The sequence below is a fragment of the Sturnus vulgaris genome, chromosome 22 (genome assembly GCF_052056855.1).
Source record: "Sturnus vulgaris isolate bStuVul1 chromosome 22, bStuVul1.hap1, whole genome shotgun sequence".
In the NCBI taxonomy this organism is placed as follows: domain Eukaryota; kingdom Metazoa; phylum Chordata; class Aves; order Passeriformes; family Sturnidae; genus Sturnus; species Sturnus vulgaris.
The window spans coordinates 4,375,012-4,394,836 of NC_142264.1; the positions used below are offsets into that span (position 1 = coordinate 4,375,012).

Below are 19,825 nucleotides of genomic sequence, written 5' to 3' on the forward strand. Positions count from 1 at the left end.
CTCTCACTCCAGCACACACAGGGGGTCTGTCACACAGCTCCAGCCAGGCACCATCAGCTGCTGTGCCAAAAAAACCTGAGCACTGACCCTTCCTCGAGGAGGTGAAAGTGGGGATTTGCCCAAAATCAGCGTCTCCCATTTGCCTTTTTTTTTTTTTTTTTTTCTTTTCTTCTTCTTCCCCAAACAATTCCTCTCCTCCACCACACACCAGCATCCCACTCCTATTTTTCCCACCCCTGAAGACCTCAGAGGAGTTGCAGCCATTAACAGGAGGTGAGAATCTCGCCCTTCTGCTTTAGTTGCTTCCAATATTTATTTTTTTTTTACCTCTTCCCACCTCCCAAAACTTTCCACCCCGCGGGCTGAGCAGGGGTGGGGCACATCGGGTCACTGGGGTGTGTTTGTCGCTTGGGGATCCTCCTGCACGCTGGATAAGGTTTTCCAGTGAGCTTTTGGAGTCTTAATCAAACTGCAACAATCCTGAGCAGTGATGTTTTCAAGGCCAGTGCTGGTGCAGAAGGCACCGTGCAGGAGTTGGCTAAACTGCTTTTCCCTAAATAAATCCCAGTTCTATCCTGCTACTAAAGCCCACTCGGACAGCCTAGTTATTCTACTTGTTTTGATAAAAGACTAAGAAAAAGACATCAAAAAGCTTTACTTTAAGCTGACACTTCAACAGATATATGTGAAAGTAAAATTTGTGTATTTTTTGATTACCCAGTGACCTGAGTGTCTGCTCTCCTGCCCATTTGTTTGGGGTGAATGGCCAATAACTCCTGGAATTTCTGCAGGGACAAACCCAGCAGGAAGTGAGCCCGGATCCCACAAACTAGAGGGGATCAGGAGAGCAGGATGGGATGGGATGGGATGGGATGAGCCCGGGATTTGGGCTGAGCCCTCACTAGAGGGCAGGAGCGCTCTTTAACTGCGCAGCTCCCGCTCCTCGGCGTTTCTTGCACAATTTCCCCCGTTCAGTGGGTCAGTTGGACACTTCAGTGACTCACTGCAGGAAATGACCCTGCAGTGGGGCTGCACTTGGTGTCTGCTGCCCTTCCCTTGGTGCTGCCAGCCCGGCTGGGGCAGCCTCCAGCCAGGGTTTCCACCATCTGCTCAGCCTTCCCGGCAGGTTTGGCTGCCAGGGAGTTTCTCCCAGCGAAGAAATATTTAGGGAGGGAGGCTCCAGATGTTGCCCCCACATCTGGCACGTCTCTGGCTGTAAGGTGAACTTTAGCACTGTGTTCTCACCCGATAGCAAAGCAGGTACCCAAAATATTCTTAATTTATTCTTCTTGATGTAGCATCAGCACCTGAAAAATTGGCTCTTTGTGGGGTGTTCCAGCTTTGCTCCCTCTTGAAGGTAACCAGCTACTGCCATCCCTTTCCCTTTGCCCAAACGTGCTGCAGGATCCATCCCTGTGGGATCTCTGCTCTGTGACAGCCTGAAAAGTGACATCTCTCTCCACAGATCTCCTCCTGCTCTCCTGGCCACAGCTCTGCCCTTAACAACACACTCAGATGGACACAATCAGCTCGGAGGTGTTTTTCCCCAGCTGACTCCAGGGGATATTTAGAAGCATCAGGTTTTCCCAGCGCTGTGAGCTACATCTTAATGCAGAAACCACAAGAGAAACTCCAGCTTCCCCTGGAAGGCAACACATCATGGGCACAACGGGGCTTTTTATATCAGAGACTATGAAAAGACCTTCCAATTTAGTAGCTGTTCTGCTCATATCTCACATTATTGCACACACGCTTCTGCCTTGCCCAAGCCTGAAAGCGGGAGGGTGTAAGAATAGCAGCTTGTTACTTCATCTGTCTGCTTCCTGTGTGTACTCCCAGTCGGGTCTGCTCTCATTAGCATCACTCGCTGCAGCTCCTCGTTACTACTGCTCACTAATACGAGTGAGTCAGCACAGCTCAGCGTGCCTACAACAGCCACCATCTACATCTGTGCGAGCCAGAGGAAACCTTCGACCTGAATCTTTCTTTTCTTTTATTGGATTTATTAAGCAAATGCGCTCAGGAGCTCTCCACAAGCCTCTCAACGAAAAAATTAATGAGTGAAAAATGCATACTCTGCCTCTTAGACATTTCCTCCTATACTTTCTGCTGAGCCCTGGGTGTGTGAGATGTTTAAACAGGCTCATGAAGTCACTTTAGAAGCTGTGTGGAAAGCTTACAGAAATAGCAGCCTCGTGAATGATTTATTTGATAAGGGAAGTAAACAGCCTCTGACAGCTCACCAGGCTTCAGATTTATTGGCCCATAGCACAGGGCTACCTGCAAGTCATTGTTGTGATGTTTGTCCCTAATTAGGTTGTAGAAATGAGTTAATTTTCAAATAGGAGCATAATTATTTTATTATTGCCTGGAGTCCTCCCCCTGGGCTCTGCTGTCACTTCCCTCTGGAGTGAAGCCACTTGTCCCCAGGGAGCTGCCACTGTTCCCTGGCCTCAGATGAAGGAGGGTGTGTATGTTGGGATGGCAGACAGGGAGCAGGAGCACAGCATTGTCCGTGGCTGCCACGGGGCTTCCAGCAGCCGTGCTGGGCAACCTGGGCTCACGTTTGCCACGCCTGCCCTGAGCGGGGATTTGGGGTGTCTGTAGATGCTGTGAGGATGATCTGAGGCAGCAGCACTGGTGTCTTGTTGCAGTCAGCTTTGCACAAATCCCACCTTTGCTCCCTTTTCATAAATCACAGAACCATTAAGGTTGGAAAAGACCTGCAGTGTCATTCTAGTGAGTACCACCATGCCCACCACAGTGACCCCACCACTGCCCCGGGCAGCCTGTTCCAATGCTTAACCACTCTTCCCATCAAGAAATTTTTCCTATTATCCAATCTGAACCTTCTGGCATAACTTGAAGCTGTTTCCCCTCGTTCTGTTGCTGGTTGCCTGGGAGAAGAGGCTGACCCTCACCTTGCCACCTACAACTTTCCTTCTTTCAGACTGTTGTAGAAAGTAAATTGTAATTGATTAATTTTAATTTTACTGCTGACTCCTCTAAAAGAAAGATTCTGCCATGACAGTGAATTTGGGAAAAAAGGAAGAATCTGTGAGGCCTCTGGAGATTCTGAAGGGTCAGGAGCATCAGCAGGATATCCCTGGGCAGTTCAGGATGGGGGTCCCTGTTCCTTCCAACCCTGCATCCCGAGGATTGCATTTTGGGGGAAAAACCACCTGGGTTCCTTGGAAAAGACTGAGGGAATTGGGGCTGTTCAGCCTCCAGAAGAGACCATATTAATGTAAGTATTTAAAGAGGGATGCCAAGAAGATACAGCCAGGCTCTTCCCGGTGGTGCCAGCCACGAGGAGAGGGGCAGAAACTGATGCACACCAAGTTCCACCTGGGCAGGAGGAAGAACTTTCCCGTGCAACGACCACACACTGGAACAGAGACAAGAAAGGCTGTGGGGTGTCCCTCACCAGAGATATTCCAGACCCGTGTGGTCACAGCCCTGTGCCTTGTGCTCTGAGATGACTCTCCTTGAGCAGGGGGTCGGACCAGCTGAGCTACTGTGGTCCCTCCCAGCCAGACCTGGATCCTGGTGCCCATCCCGGGATTCTGATCCCATCCTAGGAACCTGGTCCCCAACCTCATATTCTGATCATCATCCTGGGATCCTGATCCATCCGTGCCGCGATCCCGATGCCCATCCCCTGATCCCGATCCCATCTTCGCGATCCAGATGCCCATGCCGAGATCCTAATGATCCTGATCCCATCCCACGATCTCGATCCCATCCAGCGATCCTGATCCCATCCCGATGCCATCCCAGGATCCCGATGCCCATCCCGATGCCTACCACGATGCCCATCCCAGGATCGCAATGCACATCCTGCCATCCCGATCCCATCCCGATCTCATCCCAATACCCATCTCGATGCCCATCCCAGGATCCCGATCCCATCCCAATGCCCATCCCGACGCCACCGCGGGCCCGCGGGGGTTCCGTGCCCGCCCCGCCGCCGGCCCCGCCCCGCCATTCCCTTTGTGTCCGGGAGGCGGCGCTGGGCGCTGGGCGCTGGGCGTGCGCGGCGGGAGCCCCGGGCCGCCCCTTCCCGTCGCGGCCCCGCGGAGCGGGCAGGGGGGCGGGCGCTGCTCCACGGCCGCCGCTGGAGCCGCTCCCGCATCGCGCCCGGCAGCAGCGGGAGCCCGGCAGCCCCGAGCGCCGGCTCCGTGCGCCGCCGGGCCTGAGCGCCGAGCGCCGGCTCCGACATGTCCGGCAAGATCGAGAAAGCAGGTGAGCGCCGGCAGGCCCGGGGGCAGCGCGGGAGGGGACGCGCCGGGCCCGCCGCGCTCGCCGCCCGCCCCGCGGAGCCGCCGCGGGCCCGCGGAGCCGCCGGAGGAGCCGCGGCCGCCGGGGCCGCGGGAGCTGCGGGAGGTGCCGGCGGTGCCGCGGGCCTGGCGCGGCCCGGCGGGGCGGGGGGAGCCGGGCAGGGCCCCCCGAGCCCGGTGAGGTCCCCCCGGGGGCTCCTGACAGCGCGGGCGGCGAGCGGGGCCCGGGCCAGGGCTGGGCCCGGGGGCCGCAGGAGATGCTCTGCCCGTCCCCCCGGGGGCTGGTCCTGCGCTGCCCGGCCGCTGTTTGCCTCGGGCTTTGTGTCTCCTCCGCGTTTCCCTTTTTCCTCGCTGTTTTCCTCTTTTCTCCCCTAGTCCCTTTATTTTAATTTTTATGTTCGTGCACCCGTTCCGTCCTTGCCGTGCAGCCGAGCATCAGCGCAGCCGGGCGCTGCAACGCTTTGGGGCCTACGCTCCATGATTAATTTCAACTTCTCCCAACTTTCCTGGTGTTGGTGCAGGATGAGAAAAGATGAGTCCGTGGGCAAATGTCAGAGGGAACTTGCCGGTTTTTTCCTCCCTCTTCCCCTTTGCCTGGGGTGCTCATGAGAGCCAGGGGAGGCTGCCGAGGTTGGTGCTGCTCTCACAAGGAAACGCTCAAGCACGGATCATATTGTCTGTCTGTGCTGCTGGAGTCGTGCCTGCTTCTCAGTTGTCACTTTAGATGGTTGAATGACCCTGTTTTTCTCTGTAGTGGGAGTAGTACGCTTAAAGATTCAATTAGCGTTGTGCAAATCAAGCAGCGAAGTTACGTAGTTTAATTACGTTGCATTTAATTAGCAGGGAAAGATCGATGCTGTTTTGTGTATTTCATTGTGGGGAGTAGCTGGGCTGTCTCCTCCTGGGGAACGCAGGGCAGCAGCCCGGGTAGGGCTGTGCGGAGCATCCGAGGCTTCCCAGGACAGCGGCCAGGGATGCAGGAAGGATCCCCGATTCCAAGGAGTGAAGTCGGTAGCATCGCGTTCTGCTTGTGCTCATCCCACCCTGGAGCGCTCCGGAGCGGCCCCGGGGGATGAGCCGGCTTCTCCGTGCTGCTCCTCGGCGTGCTTCCAGCCCTTCACACTGAGTTACTGTCTGACAAGTGTGTGCCGCATCGGGGGACAAATGTTACTCCAGAAATACCGCAGGTTAATCCAGTGCACCATCCCTTTCACGTAGCTTTGCTCCTGCTGAGCTTCTCCATGCCTGTCCCCTACTCCAGCGAGCAAGGAAGGTGTTAGCAGAGTACACAGACCTCGGGCCAGCTCTGGAATAATTGCCACTTGTTTATGCTTGGAGGTGAATTTGGCTTGGGATTTAGTAACTGTAGACAGTAATTACAGACGTATAAATAAGTGATCACGTTTTGTTTATTCGCGTGCAGTAAATAACCCTGGGAGAATAGTAAATAGAGCTCCACACCAGAGAGGCAGTGTGAGGAGTTCAAGCACAGGAAGATAACTCTGGAGACACACACAAACTCAGCACAGTTCCATAAACAGTACAGCAGAGAGGCCAAGAAATACCATATAAATATAAATACCGTATAAAATATCATATAATAGCAATAAAATACCATATAAAATCATATCCTGCACAACCTAGAGACCAGCCACACTGAGCTCCCACTGAAGAATTGCAGGATCTTGCAAGCTCCATCCCCAGGTTGGTGCTGTGAGCGTGCAGTTGGAAAATGCAGTGGGAGAAGCCCTGATGCAAAGACATTTGTTCCAGTGAAAGTCCATCATAGTGATGATCTGCTGAACAAGAGAAACTGTAAATCTGGGAATCTGTCCTCTTTCAATTGCTTGCACTTTCATTTCTTTAGGAAGGATATTGAAAAAAAAAAAAATCCAGTCCAGATATAAATGGGAGGAGAAGAGTCAGGGAAGGAGGGTTGGGAGCCAGCTGTTCCAGAGCAGGATTGTCTCCATCGCTGTTTCTCAGTGTTTGAACTTCTGATTGACACAAACAGTTTGGTTAATAGCGTCACCAAATAAACACAGCCTGTAATACCACAGCCATTGGGGGTAATGTTTGTCAGAATGTGTACAGTAGCAGAACAGAGGATACAGACTCATGAAACAAATGCTGTGAGGTCCAAGGTCTGTGCATTCGTGTACATTTGAATTTATTTTTCTAACCGGGACAGAAATTAATGCATTATGTTATAAATTAAATAGACTATTGCCTGGTGACAAGCCATGGTGACAAACTTTGGGGTGGGCTTTGGTTTGACTCCATCTAGACAGGCTGCTGGAAAAAAATGTGTTACTCCTTACAGGGTTAGACCCCCAGAGACCTTCATACATCTGCTCCCTGCGTCCTTAACTGAAACACCTTGTTGGCACTCAATAAAAAACAATAATAAATGATTAGAGATAACAGCTTCCATCCTGTCCATGAAGGAAGAGCAGACAAGGCTCCCTCTGGAGCCTCTCAGTGCTGCTGTTTAATCAACAGAAGGGTCACTGTAGAGCAATTCAGAGCTCTGCTTTGGAGTGAAGGGCAGCCATCTGGTAATGCAGAAGAAGATGGTATATTTGGGGTTTGCTAGTGTTAGAGCCCCTGCTTTGTTAGGCTCCTACCAGGAGATTCCAGACACTCTCCAAAGCAGAACCCTCCTTGGTTTGAAGAGAAGGAGTGGCCATTGGCTTCTCTTTACACCAGAACTGTGACTTTTTGTCTTCACTTTCAGAAAATATTTGCTCTCTCCCTTTTTGATGTGAAATCCAAAATAGGGATGCCAAGAAAGAGCAGAGAAGGTCACATTCTGCTTGGGTTTCCTGTTACCATGGCAATGCATGAATTCCTGTTTTTATTTACCTGATGGATTACGTGCTGCAGGGAATTCAGCTACTCTGCATCATTCAGGGAGAGTAAGGGAGGAATTAGACACCATCAGCTCTGAACCAAAACCTTGTCATGAAACAAGTCCATTCAAAAATTCCCTTTTATTAAAACCAAAAAACATATGGGCGCCATATTTTGAAGGTTTATTCTACTTGGTGTTTTCACTCTTACTCTTGTTATTTCTTTCAGGGTTTTCATTTCCCTTGTGAACTTGGTTTTCCAACAGCTGCCTGCTAAAGGTTGACAGAGCTGTTTCAGGTGTTAGCTGCCTGGAGTGCAGGCAGTCATCTCCATTCTGCTCAGGACCCAAAGGGATGTGTTTTTTCCCAGAAGACAAAAAACACTGTTGGCTTTACCTTTTACTCATAAGCACTTGCCTGATAAGCAAATTCACCTGAAATTCTCACCCTTTGGTATTGGTGGGATAAACATCTAGGGGTAATCCCAGGAGAAGTCTTCTTAAGAAAATGACAAAATTGAAGAAACAATTCGGGAGGTCACGTTATTCCCATCTTTGTAGGAATTTAATATTCTGTCTGGACTCCTTCATGCCAGTTTATGTGATCCTGAATTGTTCATCTGCGAATATTTTTATACTAATGTGAAGTTTCCTGGAGATTTTGTTTTTGCAGAGAGTATATTTTGAACTGTCATCATGTCTTGGATCATTTTATGGAAATTAGCCTGCCTGTTTTATATACCTGTACAGTTTTATTTCTTTGTCTGTCATGCTTAGGTGGGTTACTAGGCAGGACTCTCTCAGTTCTTTTGTGCATTCACAGCTGTACCATGTTCCTCAATATTAAATGAGGGCTTTCAGGTTAGAAAATTTTGCAGTTGACCAGCTTAAGTGCTTCTCTGCTGGTGGTTTTCAAGCAAAGTAGGAGTTATCTGCAAATCTGAAAATTAGACCCTTCAAAAAACTTACCTCTCAAGCCCGAAGGCAGTTCAGTTCCAATTCTTCCTTAGGCTTTTAGCAGCTACTGTTTCCTCCTGTGTGCTGCTCCCATAGTGACATCCCAGGTGTGTTTTACTGTAACTCGTTTCAACAGCATCAAGCTTTCAGGCTGGTGTTGTGTAGAGGTAAAATACAGGTACGAGACAATTGCTGATTTCTACAGAATGGCACAAGGAGCAGAATTTGGCATCTTTTGTAATCCATTGTAGGTTGACAGGTGGTGTGTTCCCAAATGTAGCCTGTGGGATAAATGCTGCAGGGTTGAGATGGTCTTAGCAGTTGTAAGTAGGAAGTGGGCAAGGAGTGGAGCAAAAAGACAGCTGAAGGCTACTGGAATGTGAAGCAGCTGGGTTGTGCCTTAGTCAGTGAAAATCAGAAACTGGAAACAATTGCTAAATTTATTTTCAGTGTAAGCAATCGTTTTCCTTGAACCACAGTGACTAAATATATCTCTTGGTTGTGATTTTTATGTGGTGGTAACTCACTGGCTCTTGCTAACCTCCTGGCAGGCAGAGAGAGGAGTGGAAGTTCACTGTCAGTCAAGACTGTAAAACAAATATCCCTCATTTAGATCTCTTGATTCACTTATGTGGCTTTGGTTGCTGCAATTGCCTGAGTGGGAGAAACCTGGGTGTATGTTTCTAGGGGAGGGAGTCAATCTGTAACTCCTCTTTCAATTTCCTTGGGGTTTTGTTCATGTGTTTGGAAGTTCTAAATTGCAGTTGATGCTCTAGTAACTCTATTGTAAGTGCAGATAGATTCTAATGCAAAGGTGTGGTATTTTTTTTTAAAGAAATATACATTAAGACCTTATTTATTCCAAAGTGGAAAGCCTGAGGGTAGAATTGGCAAAATGAGCTTTGCTGTTGACTTACAAATCCTTTGGAAGGAGAGCATTCCATCCAGAATTTTAACAGCATTTGAACTGCAAGTGGAAGAATGTGAGGAGTTAACTTTCTATACTTCATTTTAAAGAAGCTGGAGAGATGCTGTACCTTCCTTGGCAGAGGCATTTGGTGGCTAATCAGGTTTAATTCAATCACTCAATAATTATGTGTATTATAGGCAGCTCTCAGTTGAGCAAGTGGGAGCTGGAGTTGTTTGTTACTGTAGCACCCAGTTTGGAAGATCCCTTATACCCTAGCAAAGGTAAGATGATAAAGAACATTTCCTGTCTTTGTGCCAGATAAAACACCTGAAACTATGTTGTATATTAAAAATAACAAATTACATGTCAGAACTACAGGTAAGGTGATTTAATAGCCTCCTTCCTCTCTCCCCCTCCTCATCACACCCATCATTTTGCATACTTTGAATACATGTAGTAGATATAACTTGTTCAGTTTTCCAAAGCATATAATCACAACATTTTTCTGCTGGAACTCGAGATTTGGGATCTTTTGCTAGTTTGGGAAGCTCTTGTCCTCTATGTACTGTTGCTTAGCATGAAATGAATCCTTCCAGCTTGTATTCTGCCTGTAGAGACATTACATTATCTGGAGAAAAATCCTATGCATGGAGAGGTGTCCTTCAGCTTCTCAGATTTGTAACAGAATAGGCTTTTCTCTGTGAAAAGAATTGAAAATTTATTATGCTGTAAGTGCCTGAATACTTGGAAAATTCTGCTTTGGAGTTACATTTTTCCTTTTTGTTTATTAGCATATGACTATGGGATTCAGCCAGTATCATGGAAGTAGTATTAAAATCACATAGCTATTGCAAGGATATTAGCTTTTTTTCTTAATAACTAAAGTTTGGCTACAGTTGAGAAATACTGTAGGACATAATGGGATGAGGGGATGGTAAGGGAGAACAGTGTGTCATTTTCAGGCTTGAAATTAGAGGAAAAGGGAGAGCAGGCTGAAGGAAAATTAGATTTATTGTCTTTGCAAGTTTGAATTTTCAGCCCCAGAACTCCAAGGAGTATAAAAAGGTGGCCAGAGAAGGAAAAAGGGGCATGCCATGTTGATGGAATGGGTTGAAAGATCAGAAAATGGAGTGAGAGGATGCCCAACCCAGCAGTGATGGGAGGGGAGGGAGCGGGGGCTGAGTTGCGTGCGAGGAGAGAGAGAGGAGAAGACAAGAGGGATGGTGAAGGGGGAGATGAGGAAAGGAGGACATTCCCCCATGGCTTTCATGGGAGTCTGTTCCAAGGCAAAGAGACACAAGATGAATTTCAGCAATCCGGAAAAGCTGCAGGAATCCTGCAGGTTGGGACGTGCTGCCAAAGGAATGTTCTGCAGTTGTGCTGTTCACGTTTTACTGCAGCCTGACAAATTACAGCTTCATTCCCTGACCCACAGCATCCACTCTTAAAAATACATTTCCAATCTCTTCTTAAGGTGTCTGACATTGGCAGTGACAGAGCAAACAATTTCATCTGTGTGAGAGAGAAATGATGTCCCCACGTGTTCTGTGAAGCAGCCTGAGAAGGCTGATGGATCACATTATTGATCTGCTTTTATTTGGGTTGCATATTTCAGTGAGAGCTCTCCAGCTTTGAAACAGTCTCTTCACATTAAATCTCTTTGCTGTTTGAGCTGCTAGCTCAGCTCACTTTCTGTGGAGTTTGTAGGATGTTTCCTAGTGAGAGAAGGGAGAAGTGAATAGAAACAAGCCAGTATCAGTGTTCACTGGATGTGGGAAGTACAATATTCACAGTATTTGGGAGGATTGGTTCTCCTCCACCTCCTTTCCATTGTATCATATTTAGGAAAGTATCTAAAAGATCTGTGAATTGATTAGAGCTATATTCCAAATATTATTTTGTTCCCATTTTATAACCACTCTGAGGGTCGAATGAGCCTGGATGGCACTGAAGAAGTTTCTTAGTTATAAAACTGAGGCTTTTTGAATTGAGAAAAATACATTTTGAATTATCTTACTTTACCTGGGTGACAGTATCTACTGCATTGGGTAGAGTTTTTCTAGTGCCATGAAAATCCAGTGCATTTTGTGATGTAAGTTAACATCCTGGCATGGCCATCAGTGCCTCTGAGGAAATCCTAATCCATTATTCTGCCCAGGGAGAGAGGTTAAAGCTTGCTTGCACTCTCATGCTCTCATTCTTTCTCTCTGAAGGCTTCATGGGGGGATGCCCTTTGTTGAGTACTTAACATATTCACTGAACCAGTCCCATTTATATTCTAAACAAGATCTTTAATTTCATCCCTGACGTGTACAAAAAATCTTGGGGTTTGAAAGAAAATTCATGAGAATTTTCTTTTTTGGGCTTCTGGAAAGAAAGGAAAAACATCAGTGGAAGTTAAAAATCAAATAGTTACTCACAGCTGGCAGGGTTGGAGGAAGCAGATACTGCAGCTTGGTTGCTTGATTAAACCTTGATAGAATTTTACCAGGAGACTGAATAAATAGTTCTGTGTCCATTCAGCTGCAGTTTGCAGGGAGTCTTTAATAATTAAAATGGGAACCAAAACAAGTGTGTTCCAAATACACAGCACACGTTGTTTTATCCTTTACCTTTTGATGGGTTTGTTTGGGTCCTGTCTACCAACCTGTCCTGTGTGTGCTGCCCAAGAGGTGTTAAAGTAGCCTCAGGAATGAATTCCATATTTAGAAAGTTTCCTTTATGAACCAAACATCACAAAGGGCACCCGGGGAGATCAATATTGTAGTTCTGGTTGTAGAGCACATTCCAATCAATTCTGCAGAGCAGAGCTCAGTGAATCCATCTGACAGTGGGTTCAGTTAGCAGGACAATACTGTTTAAACAGTTTTTCTTGGGTGTTTTATGATCCTTTCAGCTGTGCTCTAACTGTATTAACTTCGTCAATTTGAGCATTTTGCCTTTTTTTTTCTATTTTAATGCTCAATGCAGCCTTGCATTTCACAGTTGAGAGAGATATGTGCTGCAGCTTTCATATACAAGGAAATGAAAGAAACATCCCTCTTTTGATATATATTTTCCATCTTAAATTTTTTGAAGTCTACATTTTCTACTTTTCTTAGTAGAATTATATATAAGAATAATACATTTCAGGAACTAGGGAATTCTGCCAAAAGGTTTAGTTTGAATTCATCAATAAATTTACAGGGATTTGCAGAAAATGTAGAGCACTGGTTTGTGCAGGAGGTGGTTTGTCTGGATAAGTACCCTTGAAAGGTCACATGAAATCAAATGTTAAGGCTGATGCTGGATTTTTGACAGAGCTTGGTAAGAGCAGTGCAGGGCTTGGGTTTAAATTTTACTGCTTGAAATTGCTTCTCCAGAGCTGCTGTGTGGGAAAAATTTGCAGTATTCAAAAACATTGTGCATCTGAAACTCACAGGACTTTAAAAAACCCATAATCTTGTATCTGTATGAGCAATACCTAGAATATAACTGACAGACTGAGGTGGGGAGTTTCTCTGTTTTCAGCTGAGTTTTTCTGTTCTTTTTATGTGTGTAGCTGTTTGCTCTTTGTCATTGAAATCAGTGTCACTTCTGTCCCCTGCTCTGCCTGGGATGTTTTACAGGAGAAACACTTTGGAACATTGTAGACCAACCCCTGTTAAAAGGCTGGAGTGAATTTAAGGAATGGTGTTTAAAATGAGCTGGCACTCCCAACTCTGACCAGTTTTGTGATATTCAGGTGCACAAAATCTCTTTAAAGAAGAACCAGCGAGTCCTCATGCATAACTTGGCACATCTCTCAGAGATAAGTTTGCTCCTTGTCTGCACCTTCTCTTCCTTAATCTGTAACATCCTTACATGAGGCAGTTGTGATAGCTCATCCATCCTCTGTTACAACTCTTGGACTTACTGGCCAATTTCTGTCAAACTTCACGGAGGAATAGATATTAAAATTTATGTAAATTTCTGCACGTTTTCTGAAGAAGGCTGAGGAGATAAGAGAGTCTGCAAAGAGGGCCTTTATTATGGCAAAATTGAAAATGTAGCTGTCCCATGTTTGTAGCCATTTGGCAAACGTGACTTGTGAACGGCCTGGAATGGGGAATGCTAAGGAAAAGCAAAATCTTTGGGGAAAAAAGCAGATATGTTTGTTTTGAGGACAGTTCTGAGGAGCCAGTCATGGGCAGTGAAGGCTGGGTTGCCAATAAAACCCTGGTAACAATTGCAGAGGAAAGAAACACTTAAAAACCATGCCAAGAGAGAATTTGGTTCTTGTTACTCTCTGCCTATTTCCAGGTAGGCTTTAAACAAAGCTGGTTTTGTTCCTGTGTGTCTTGGGTGAAAGCACTTGTATAAATTCCCTAAATATTCATTGGCAGCACTTATTCTTGGATTTTATCCTGAAATACAACCTGCTTCATTAGACCTCAAATGTGAGGTGTTTGTTTCACTGTAACACTTGGGGGGCTCCCTGGAGACATCAGGTGCACCACAGGTGATACCCAGGAGAATTTCCCTGAGCTTCCATTTGGCTGCCAGCCTGCTGAGTGCCAAGCTCCAGAGGATCCAAACCCTCTTTTGTTCTGGGCAGAGGAATTTATCTGTAAATCCTGAGGGTCTTTTGGCAGCAAAGTGTGTAAGAGTGTTAGTAGCAATAAAAAGGATGTTGGGAGGTTGTTGATTGCCCTTGACATTGTTTGGATACTTCTCAAGTTCTGTAAGGACTTGGGACTGGTATAAATAATTGTACCTAAGGTTAGAGCCATTGGTTATCCACTCTGTTGGAGCTCCACTGGTAATGTCACCAAAAAATTCCTCCATCAACTGTGGGAATAACAGCTTCAGAAATCATTCCCAGTGTGCATGAGCTGTTAATGTGGCTGTGGATCAACATCCTGATCCAAGTAATGCCTGCAGAACACGCTTCTCAGCCGTGCCAGGCCAGTGCTGTGGCTTGTCCTGTGAGAAGGCTCAGATTTTTCACTGAAAGAAAGATCAAGCTTGGAATAAGCTGCCCAGAGAAGTGGTGGAGTCACTGTCTCTGGAAGTGTTCAGGAGATGTCTGCATGTGGCTCTTGGGAATATGGCTTTGGGGTGATGGTGGCTGACAGATCATCTTGAAGGTCTCTTCCAGCCTTGATGGTTCTGTAGTTCTGAGAGCTAACAGACTGTAAGTTTTATTATTACTGTTAATTTGTTTTTACCATTTAATTCTTTTCAGATGAGATAATTCACGTCTAAAAGCTTTGGCAACATAGTATACTAAGTTTCAAATATTATCATAATGGAAAAGAGTCATGCTAGAAATATTAGTACCCAGTTGTATACATTTAATGGAATTGTTATTCAAAGTTTTTATGTCCAAAACAATAACACTGATTTGTGTTGATGCTGCATGCTCTGATCTTAACCTTTGGGATGATAACAAAGCACAAAAACTGGCTCCTCCTGCAATCCTTTGCCCTTGAAGGAGTCATTTAGTTAAATTCCTTAATATTTTTGCAGCTGTGGTTGTGGTTTATTAACTGATGCTGCCTTGAAGAACAGCCTGTGTCTGCAGCAAAGTTTTCATTACTCATCTGTCAATACTTTGAGAGTAAAACAAATGGGTCTGAGTAGAGGTTTCTGCTCTTCAGTCTAAATCGTTTCTTTCCTTCCATCCCTGTTATTTTACCCAAGGAGAAGGTAGAGAATAGTTTTGATGCAGTGAGTGCATAGTTGTACTCTATTGGTTTGGCCTGCTTTGTCTGTTAGGATTATTATAAGCTATGATGTTTAGAATGTATTAAATGAACTAGAGAGAATTAAAAACATCTCTTTTCCCCAAAATATTCTCACTTCTACAGCTGTGAAATGCCTTTTGTCCTGATTCATACCAGCTGAAGAATCTCCAGAATTTCTCTTTTGCAGTTGGTAAAATACGATTTTGGGCCAGTTTAACAATTTGCTTGTCCGGAGAAATCCAGGCGAGTTTGGTTTGGTTTTGGTTTTAACATAGTCCTCAAAATTAAAAATCAGATAACCCCAAACTATTACATTGCTGTGTTTACTAATGCAAACTACAAGTTCTGCAGTAATTGCTTTGGCCTCTGGGTGAAATGCAGGAGGCAGTTTATCTGCTGGTTTTGTGGGGGTATTCTTGCACGATAATTTCAGATGGAGAGCACATCTTATTTGGAAGGCCCTACAGAACTGGGATGTCACCTCTGGCAGGTGATGGACATGAATTTCATGCTGGTGAGTGGAAGGAACTGGAGGAATTGCTGTGTGATTGAAGCAGTGGATAGAAAATGTTTTGGTGTCCCAGGGCAGAGCTAAAGGATGAGCTATAATAAGTAGGGGAGACGCACTTGCAGAATTCAGGGGTCTGACTCACTTGAGCACGTGCTTTTCTTGAGTTTCACACTTGACTGTGACAAATATCAAACAGAATAGCAGCCAGGCTAGTGAGCAAGTGTGCTGAGAGTCAGAGGTGTGTGCTGACCTCTCTCTCTGAGTGTGGTTTGGGGGGGAATACCAGAGTCCTCGTATCCTTTTTCTGCTGTGCAGTGTGGTTTTGCTTACATTTATCCCACTTCAGAAAGTCGGGGTGGTGTGAAACCTCAGAGAGCAGTTCCCTGGGCATGGAGAGGTAAAGAACTAACCCCAGCTCAGTAAAGGTGACTCATAACTGGAGCTTTGCTTTATACCTCTGTACCTACCTTGGCACATGATGCTGCTAAGTTGGGGCTGCTTTCCTTAGCACATGGAGCTGCCATCCACTGCATTTTAAATTCTGCCCGGTGGGAGAGTGCTCTGAGAGTGGAAAGAACCAAAACCTCTGCCAGACCTAGCTGCAAGCCTGAGGACCTAGTTTGGAGATAAAAACTGATTAGTGGATAATTCCCCCATAATGAATAATCTCTGCCTTAAAAGATGAGTTGCAGATGGTTTTGGATGAGAGAGGGAGAGAGATCAGGTTTTAAATGTCATTCTTTCAGTAACCTGAATCTCCTGACCTTACATGACACTGCAGAGATGATTTCAGCCGAGTAAGACCAGGAGGAGAGGCTGGCTGGGGGTGTGTGGCCACTGGGCTGACCCTGAGCCCCAGTGCTATATTTACCTGGTAGTTCGGGAGGGCTTTCACTCCACAAGGTCAAGGAAAGCTTCCAAAATACAGGGAGGAGCCATTTGTAATTCCCCAAGTGAGGATTAGTATCTGACATGACTTCTTGAACTATTTTCAGGCTGGTTACACATCTACTGATCTTTCACCTTTGCAAAGGTGACAGTACTTGTGTGTTTGCCTGTCCTTGACTGGAAAGGGTGCAGAAAACAAAACTGAAACTTAAAACTGGGTTAAGGACTATTATGAGCAAGCTATGTCAATAAAGGCCATCATTTTGTGTAGCTGTGCAGCTTTTCAAATTACTCCAGCGAGACTCTCTTTACAAATGCTTTTGTATTTTGTCTGTTGACTCATCCATCTCAACACTCACAGTAACATTTCAGTACTGTCTTATAAAGCCTGTCATTGAAACAAGGCTGTTCTTGGGCTGGTTCATCAACAGATGCAATTAATACAATGATGTTTGTTTTGACACCCTGGCTCACTGGCAGCATTGTAAGCAGCACTGCTATGTGAGGAGATGGCTGTGGTTGAGGACTCCGTGTACAGGCAGCTCACTCAATATTTGTATTCAGCTTAAAGTCAACACTGAAAGAGTTCCAGACCTCTCCTAAGCTGGCAAACAGGCTCACTGGTGCTACCAGCGATGTTAACAAAAGGGCAAATCATAATCTGCAGCACTTCTAATTTATTTACAGTCTTAAAAAACGCTGGGTTTTCATTCTGTTAGAGAGCACCAGAAGTATAAAAGGAAAGCTCAGAAGGATTTTCTCCTTGTGCAAGGCTGGGAAGGTGGTGAAGGAAATACGATTGGGACTCAGATATTTATTCTTTCAGTAGAACAATGTCAGTCCCAGACCAGTGCTTCTCAGATGTGTTTTACCCTGGGAACTTGTATAAAACGTCTTCCTTTTCAGCTATTTCATTTTTAGCTGTATCGAGGGTGTAACCATTGTTTAAGGGAGTGTCTGTGGCACGGAGCCAGTTGATATCTAAATCCTATCATGAATTGTTTTAAAGAGAGTGTGATTTTCTGTACTGAGATATATTGATGACTATTTCTCAGGGCAGGAAGTACCTGCTGAGTCCAGCAGTTGCCAGTGCAGCTGTTCATTATGAGTAAGCCACAGAAAAAAATCTTGAGAAAGCCTTAATATCTCTAGGAAGCAGCTCAAGCTTAAATGATCAGTCTAGTTAAGCTGTACGAAGAACTGCTTTCATATTTTCACTTGCCTGGAATTTTATATTGGGGAAAAAAAATTGGTTCCTAGGGTATCAAAGTCTATAGGATAGTTTACAGAGAGGTATTTAACTTCAGGCTAGTTAATATTTGTTAAGGCTTGTCTGGACACTCCCCAGACTCCTGCTCCAGGGTACAAATTTAATTGATTTATTCCATGTTAGTGTTATGCAGCAGTATGTTAGAGTTAATGTAGCAGTTTCTGTTTCTTCAGGTAAGCATCTCTGCTGACTGCCTGGCTTTGAGCATTCTCTGGCACTGTAGCACCCTGTGACCTAGCCTGGGTTTCTACCAGCACCTGTGTTAGGCCAGGCACACACTGGAATTGCAGTCAACTGACCTGAGCTTCCTAATGAGCAAGTTGGGATTTTTTTTTTTTTTTGTTACATTCTCTGTTTTTAATCACAGAGCTGATTTCTGATGAGATTATATAGAGATTTCCATAGCTTTTCGCCAAAAGAGTTGTTTTGAATTAATGAACATTTTTGTGAATTTCTGTAGTTGACGTTTTCTGGAAAAATAAATGATGATTTTGGTCCAGACTCCTCTGATCAGTGCCAGGTGTGAGCAGCAGGCTCCAGTGTGCTCATCCAGGGTATGGGATGTTGTATCAACTCTGCTGACCTTTGGCTCACGGAAAAAACAGTGAGCAAGGAGTACAGTGCTCCAGATGTGAACCTGTCTGGAAGCTGAGTGTGCAGAGATAATTTGTAGTGGAAACACCCTCTCACCTGCAGACTGTGCATTATCCAAGTGGGTCCAGTGTCACAGCTCTGGAGATATCTGAGATACCTTCAGCCCAAGTTCAGTCACTTCCTTCGTTCTGCATTCGAGCTTTGGGCTTGAATTGCTTTTCATTTTGTGTTGTCTCTTGTTGTCTTCGATACCAGGATATGATTTCTTCTGTGTCAGCTCTCCCTGCCCTTTGTTTCTCTTAGTTTGCAGTTTTTTTGGATGGTAACCCTCGTGTTGCCTGTAGTGCATCCTCTGTGTCACGAGGTTTTGACTCAGCAGGGATGTCTTGGAGATGTGCAGGGATGTGCCAGCAGGCAGTGGTGCATGTGTCACAGCAAGAGAACATCCTTACACGTCTTGTCCAAGCAGCAGAGCTCCTCTTGCTCAGTGGGGTTCTGGGGTCATGGCTCATGAGAGTGGTTACAATAGGAAGTGTGGGATGTTCAGGCTTATTTTGAGATCAAGATTTCATTTCCCTTGCAATAATTTCGTGAATCAGAAGGGAAAATGTGTAATGCTTAGTGTTCACCTAGAGCTTTACATTTTTAGAGCATTGTGCAAACATTTCTTCTGTACCTCTGACTTCATGATGGGTGGTGGTGGAAAGTGCTGTCTGTAGTGAGGTAAGGACAGTGAGCACAATTCAGCCCTCCTTTCATTTACTGCTGTGGGTTCACTGGCGCTGTGGTCAGATGATCTCTACTTCTCCATGAGCTTCTGTGAGCTTTTCAGTCATGACTGGAGCTGTGTAGCCTGTGAGGGGGCTGTTAGTTCATGCTTTGAGGGATGTCATTAGGTCGTGAGAGTGGCAGACGTAGTGCTCTGTAGTGGTGACATCTCTCGGCGTGGGAAGATGCAGGTGCTGCATGCACAGATCATGCCACCTAGAGGAATGGAGCTGGCAAACCTGCAGCCATTGCTGTGCTGCCAAAATTTTGGTGGTTGTGCCAGTGACTGTGTCGAGACCTTCTCCAAGCTGTGCCCTTTGTGGCCTCTCCTCACAGTCAAGTGTGAGAAGGTCCCTTCACAGGCAGCTCTCCATCAACTCAACAAACATTTCTCAGTTTTTTACATGAGGCTGCTTTTCACAATTTAGCCTCCTAAATGTTGATCCTCATCTTTCCCAATGGCTCAAGAACCTGAAATTAAGTTGTGGCTCTCACTTTGTATTCTCCAGGAATTAGGGTGAGGAATCTAGTACGAGGTGTGATTTGATGGGATAACATTCTCCAAGCTCTCTGCTTTTTTTGGCTTGTATGTTGCAATGTCTTTTGTGGGAGACTGTTAAATTTCCCAGAAGATTATCCTAATTTCCAGAGTCTCAAAGTCTGAATTGTAATTAAGCACTTAATTTGATGAGGGCTTTTAGATGTCTTGCTAGTCTACTGGCAGCTTGGGGAAATACTTCCATCTTCCTCCCAGCTTCCCTTGCATAGGTTCAGGCTCAGAAAGTTGGGATATATTTAGAACTGGCAGAACTGCCAGCCAGGCCTCAGAAAATTGCTCCGAATCTCTACTTTCTGAGTAGGTTAAAGTCAAATTCAAAAGAAGCCTGGCTTTTCTGAAGAAGTTGGGGTGATGACAATTTATCAGTAACAAATGGGCAGTGGGGAATTTTAATAATAGATTTTTATTGCTTGCAATTGCATTGAGTTCCCTATTGCCTCAAATGACAGTAATCAGGACATCCAACAGGGAAGCAATTACTTTATTTCTTGATCATCCAGACAGCGAGTTGTGTTACGAGATAAGCACA

The 19,825-nt window shown here is 45.5% G+C and overlaps 1 protein-coding gene across 13 annotated transcripts in view; it reads left to right on the plus strand.

The window, feature by feature from the left end:
- Positions 1–4,107: 4,107 nt before the first annotated feature.
- Positions 4,108–19,825, plus strand: part of RAPGEF1 (Rap guanine nucleotide exchange factor 1) — an 84,734-nt gene continuing 69,016 nt past the window's right edge. For all 13 annotated transcript variants that reach the window (XM_088177328.1, XM_088177332.1, XM_088177336.1 and 10 more), the window contains exon 1: positions 4,108–4,245. In XM_088177328.1, the coding sequence (XP_088033454.1) occupies positions 4,221–4,245 (25 nt within the window). In that variant the 5' untranslated portion in view covers positions 4,108–4,220. The remainder of the gene's footprint in view (positions 4,246–19,825) is intronic.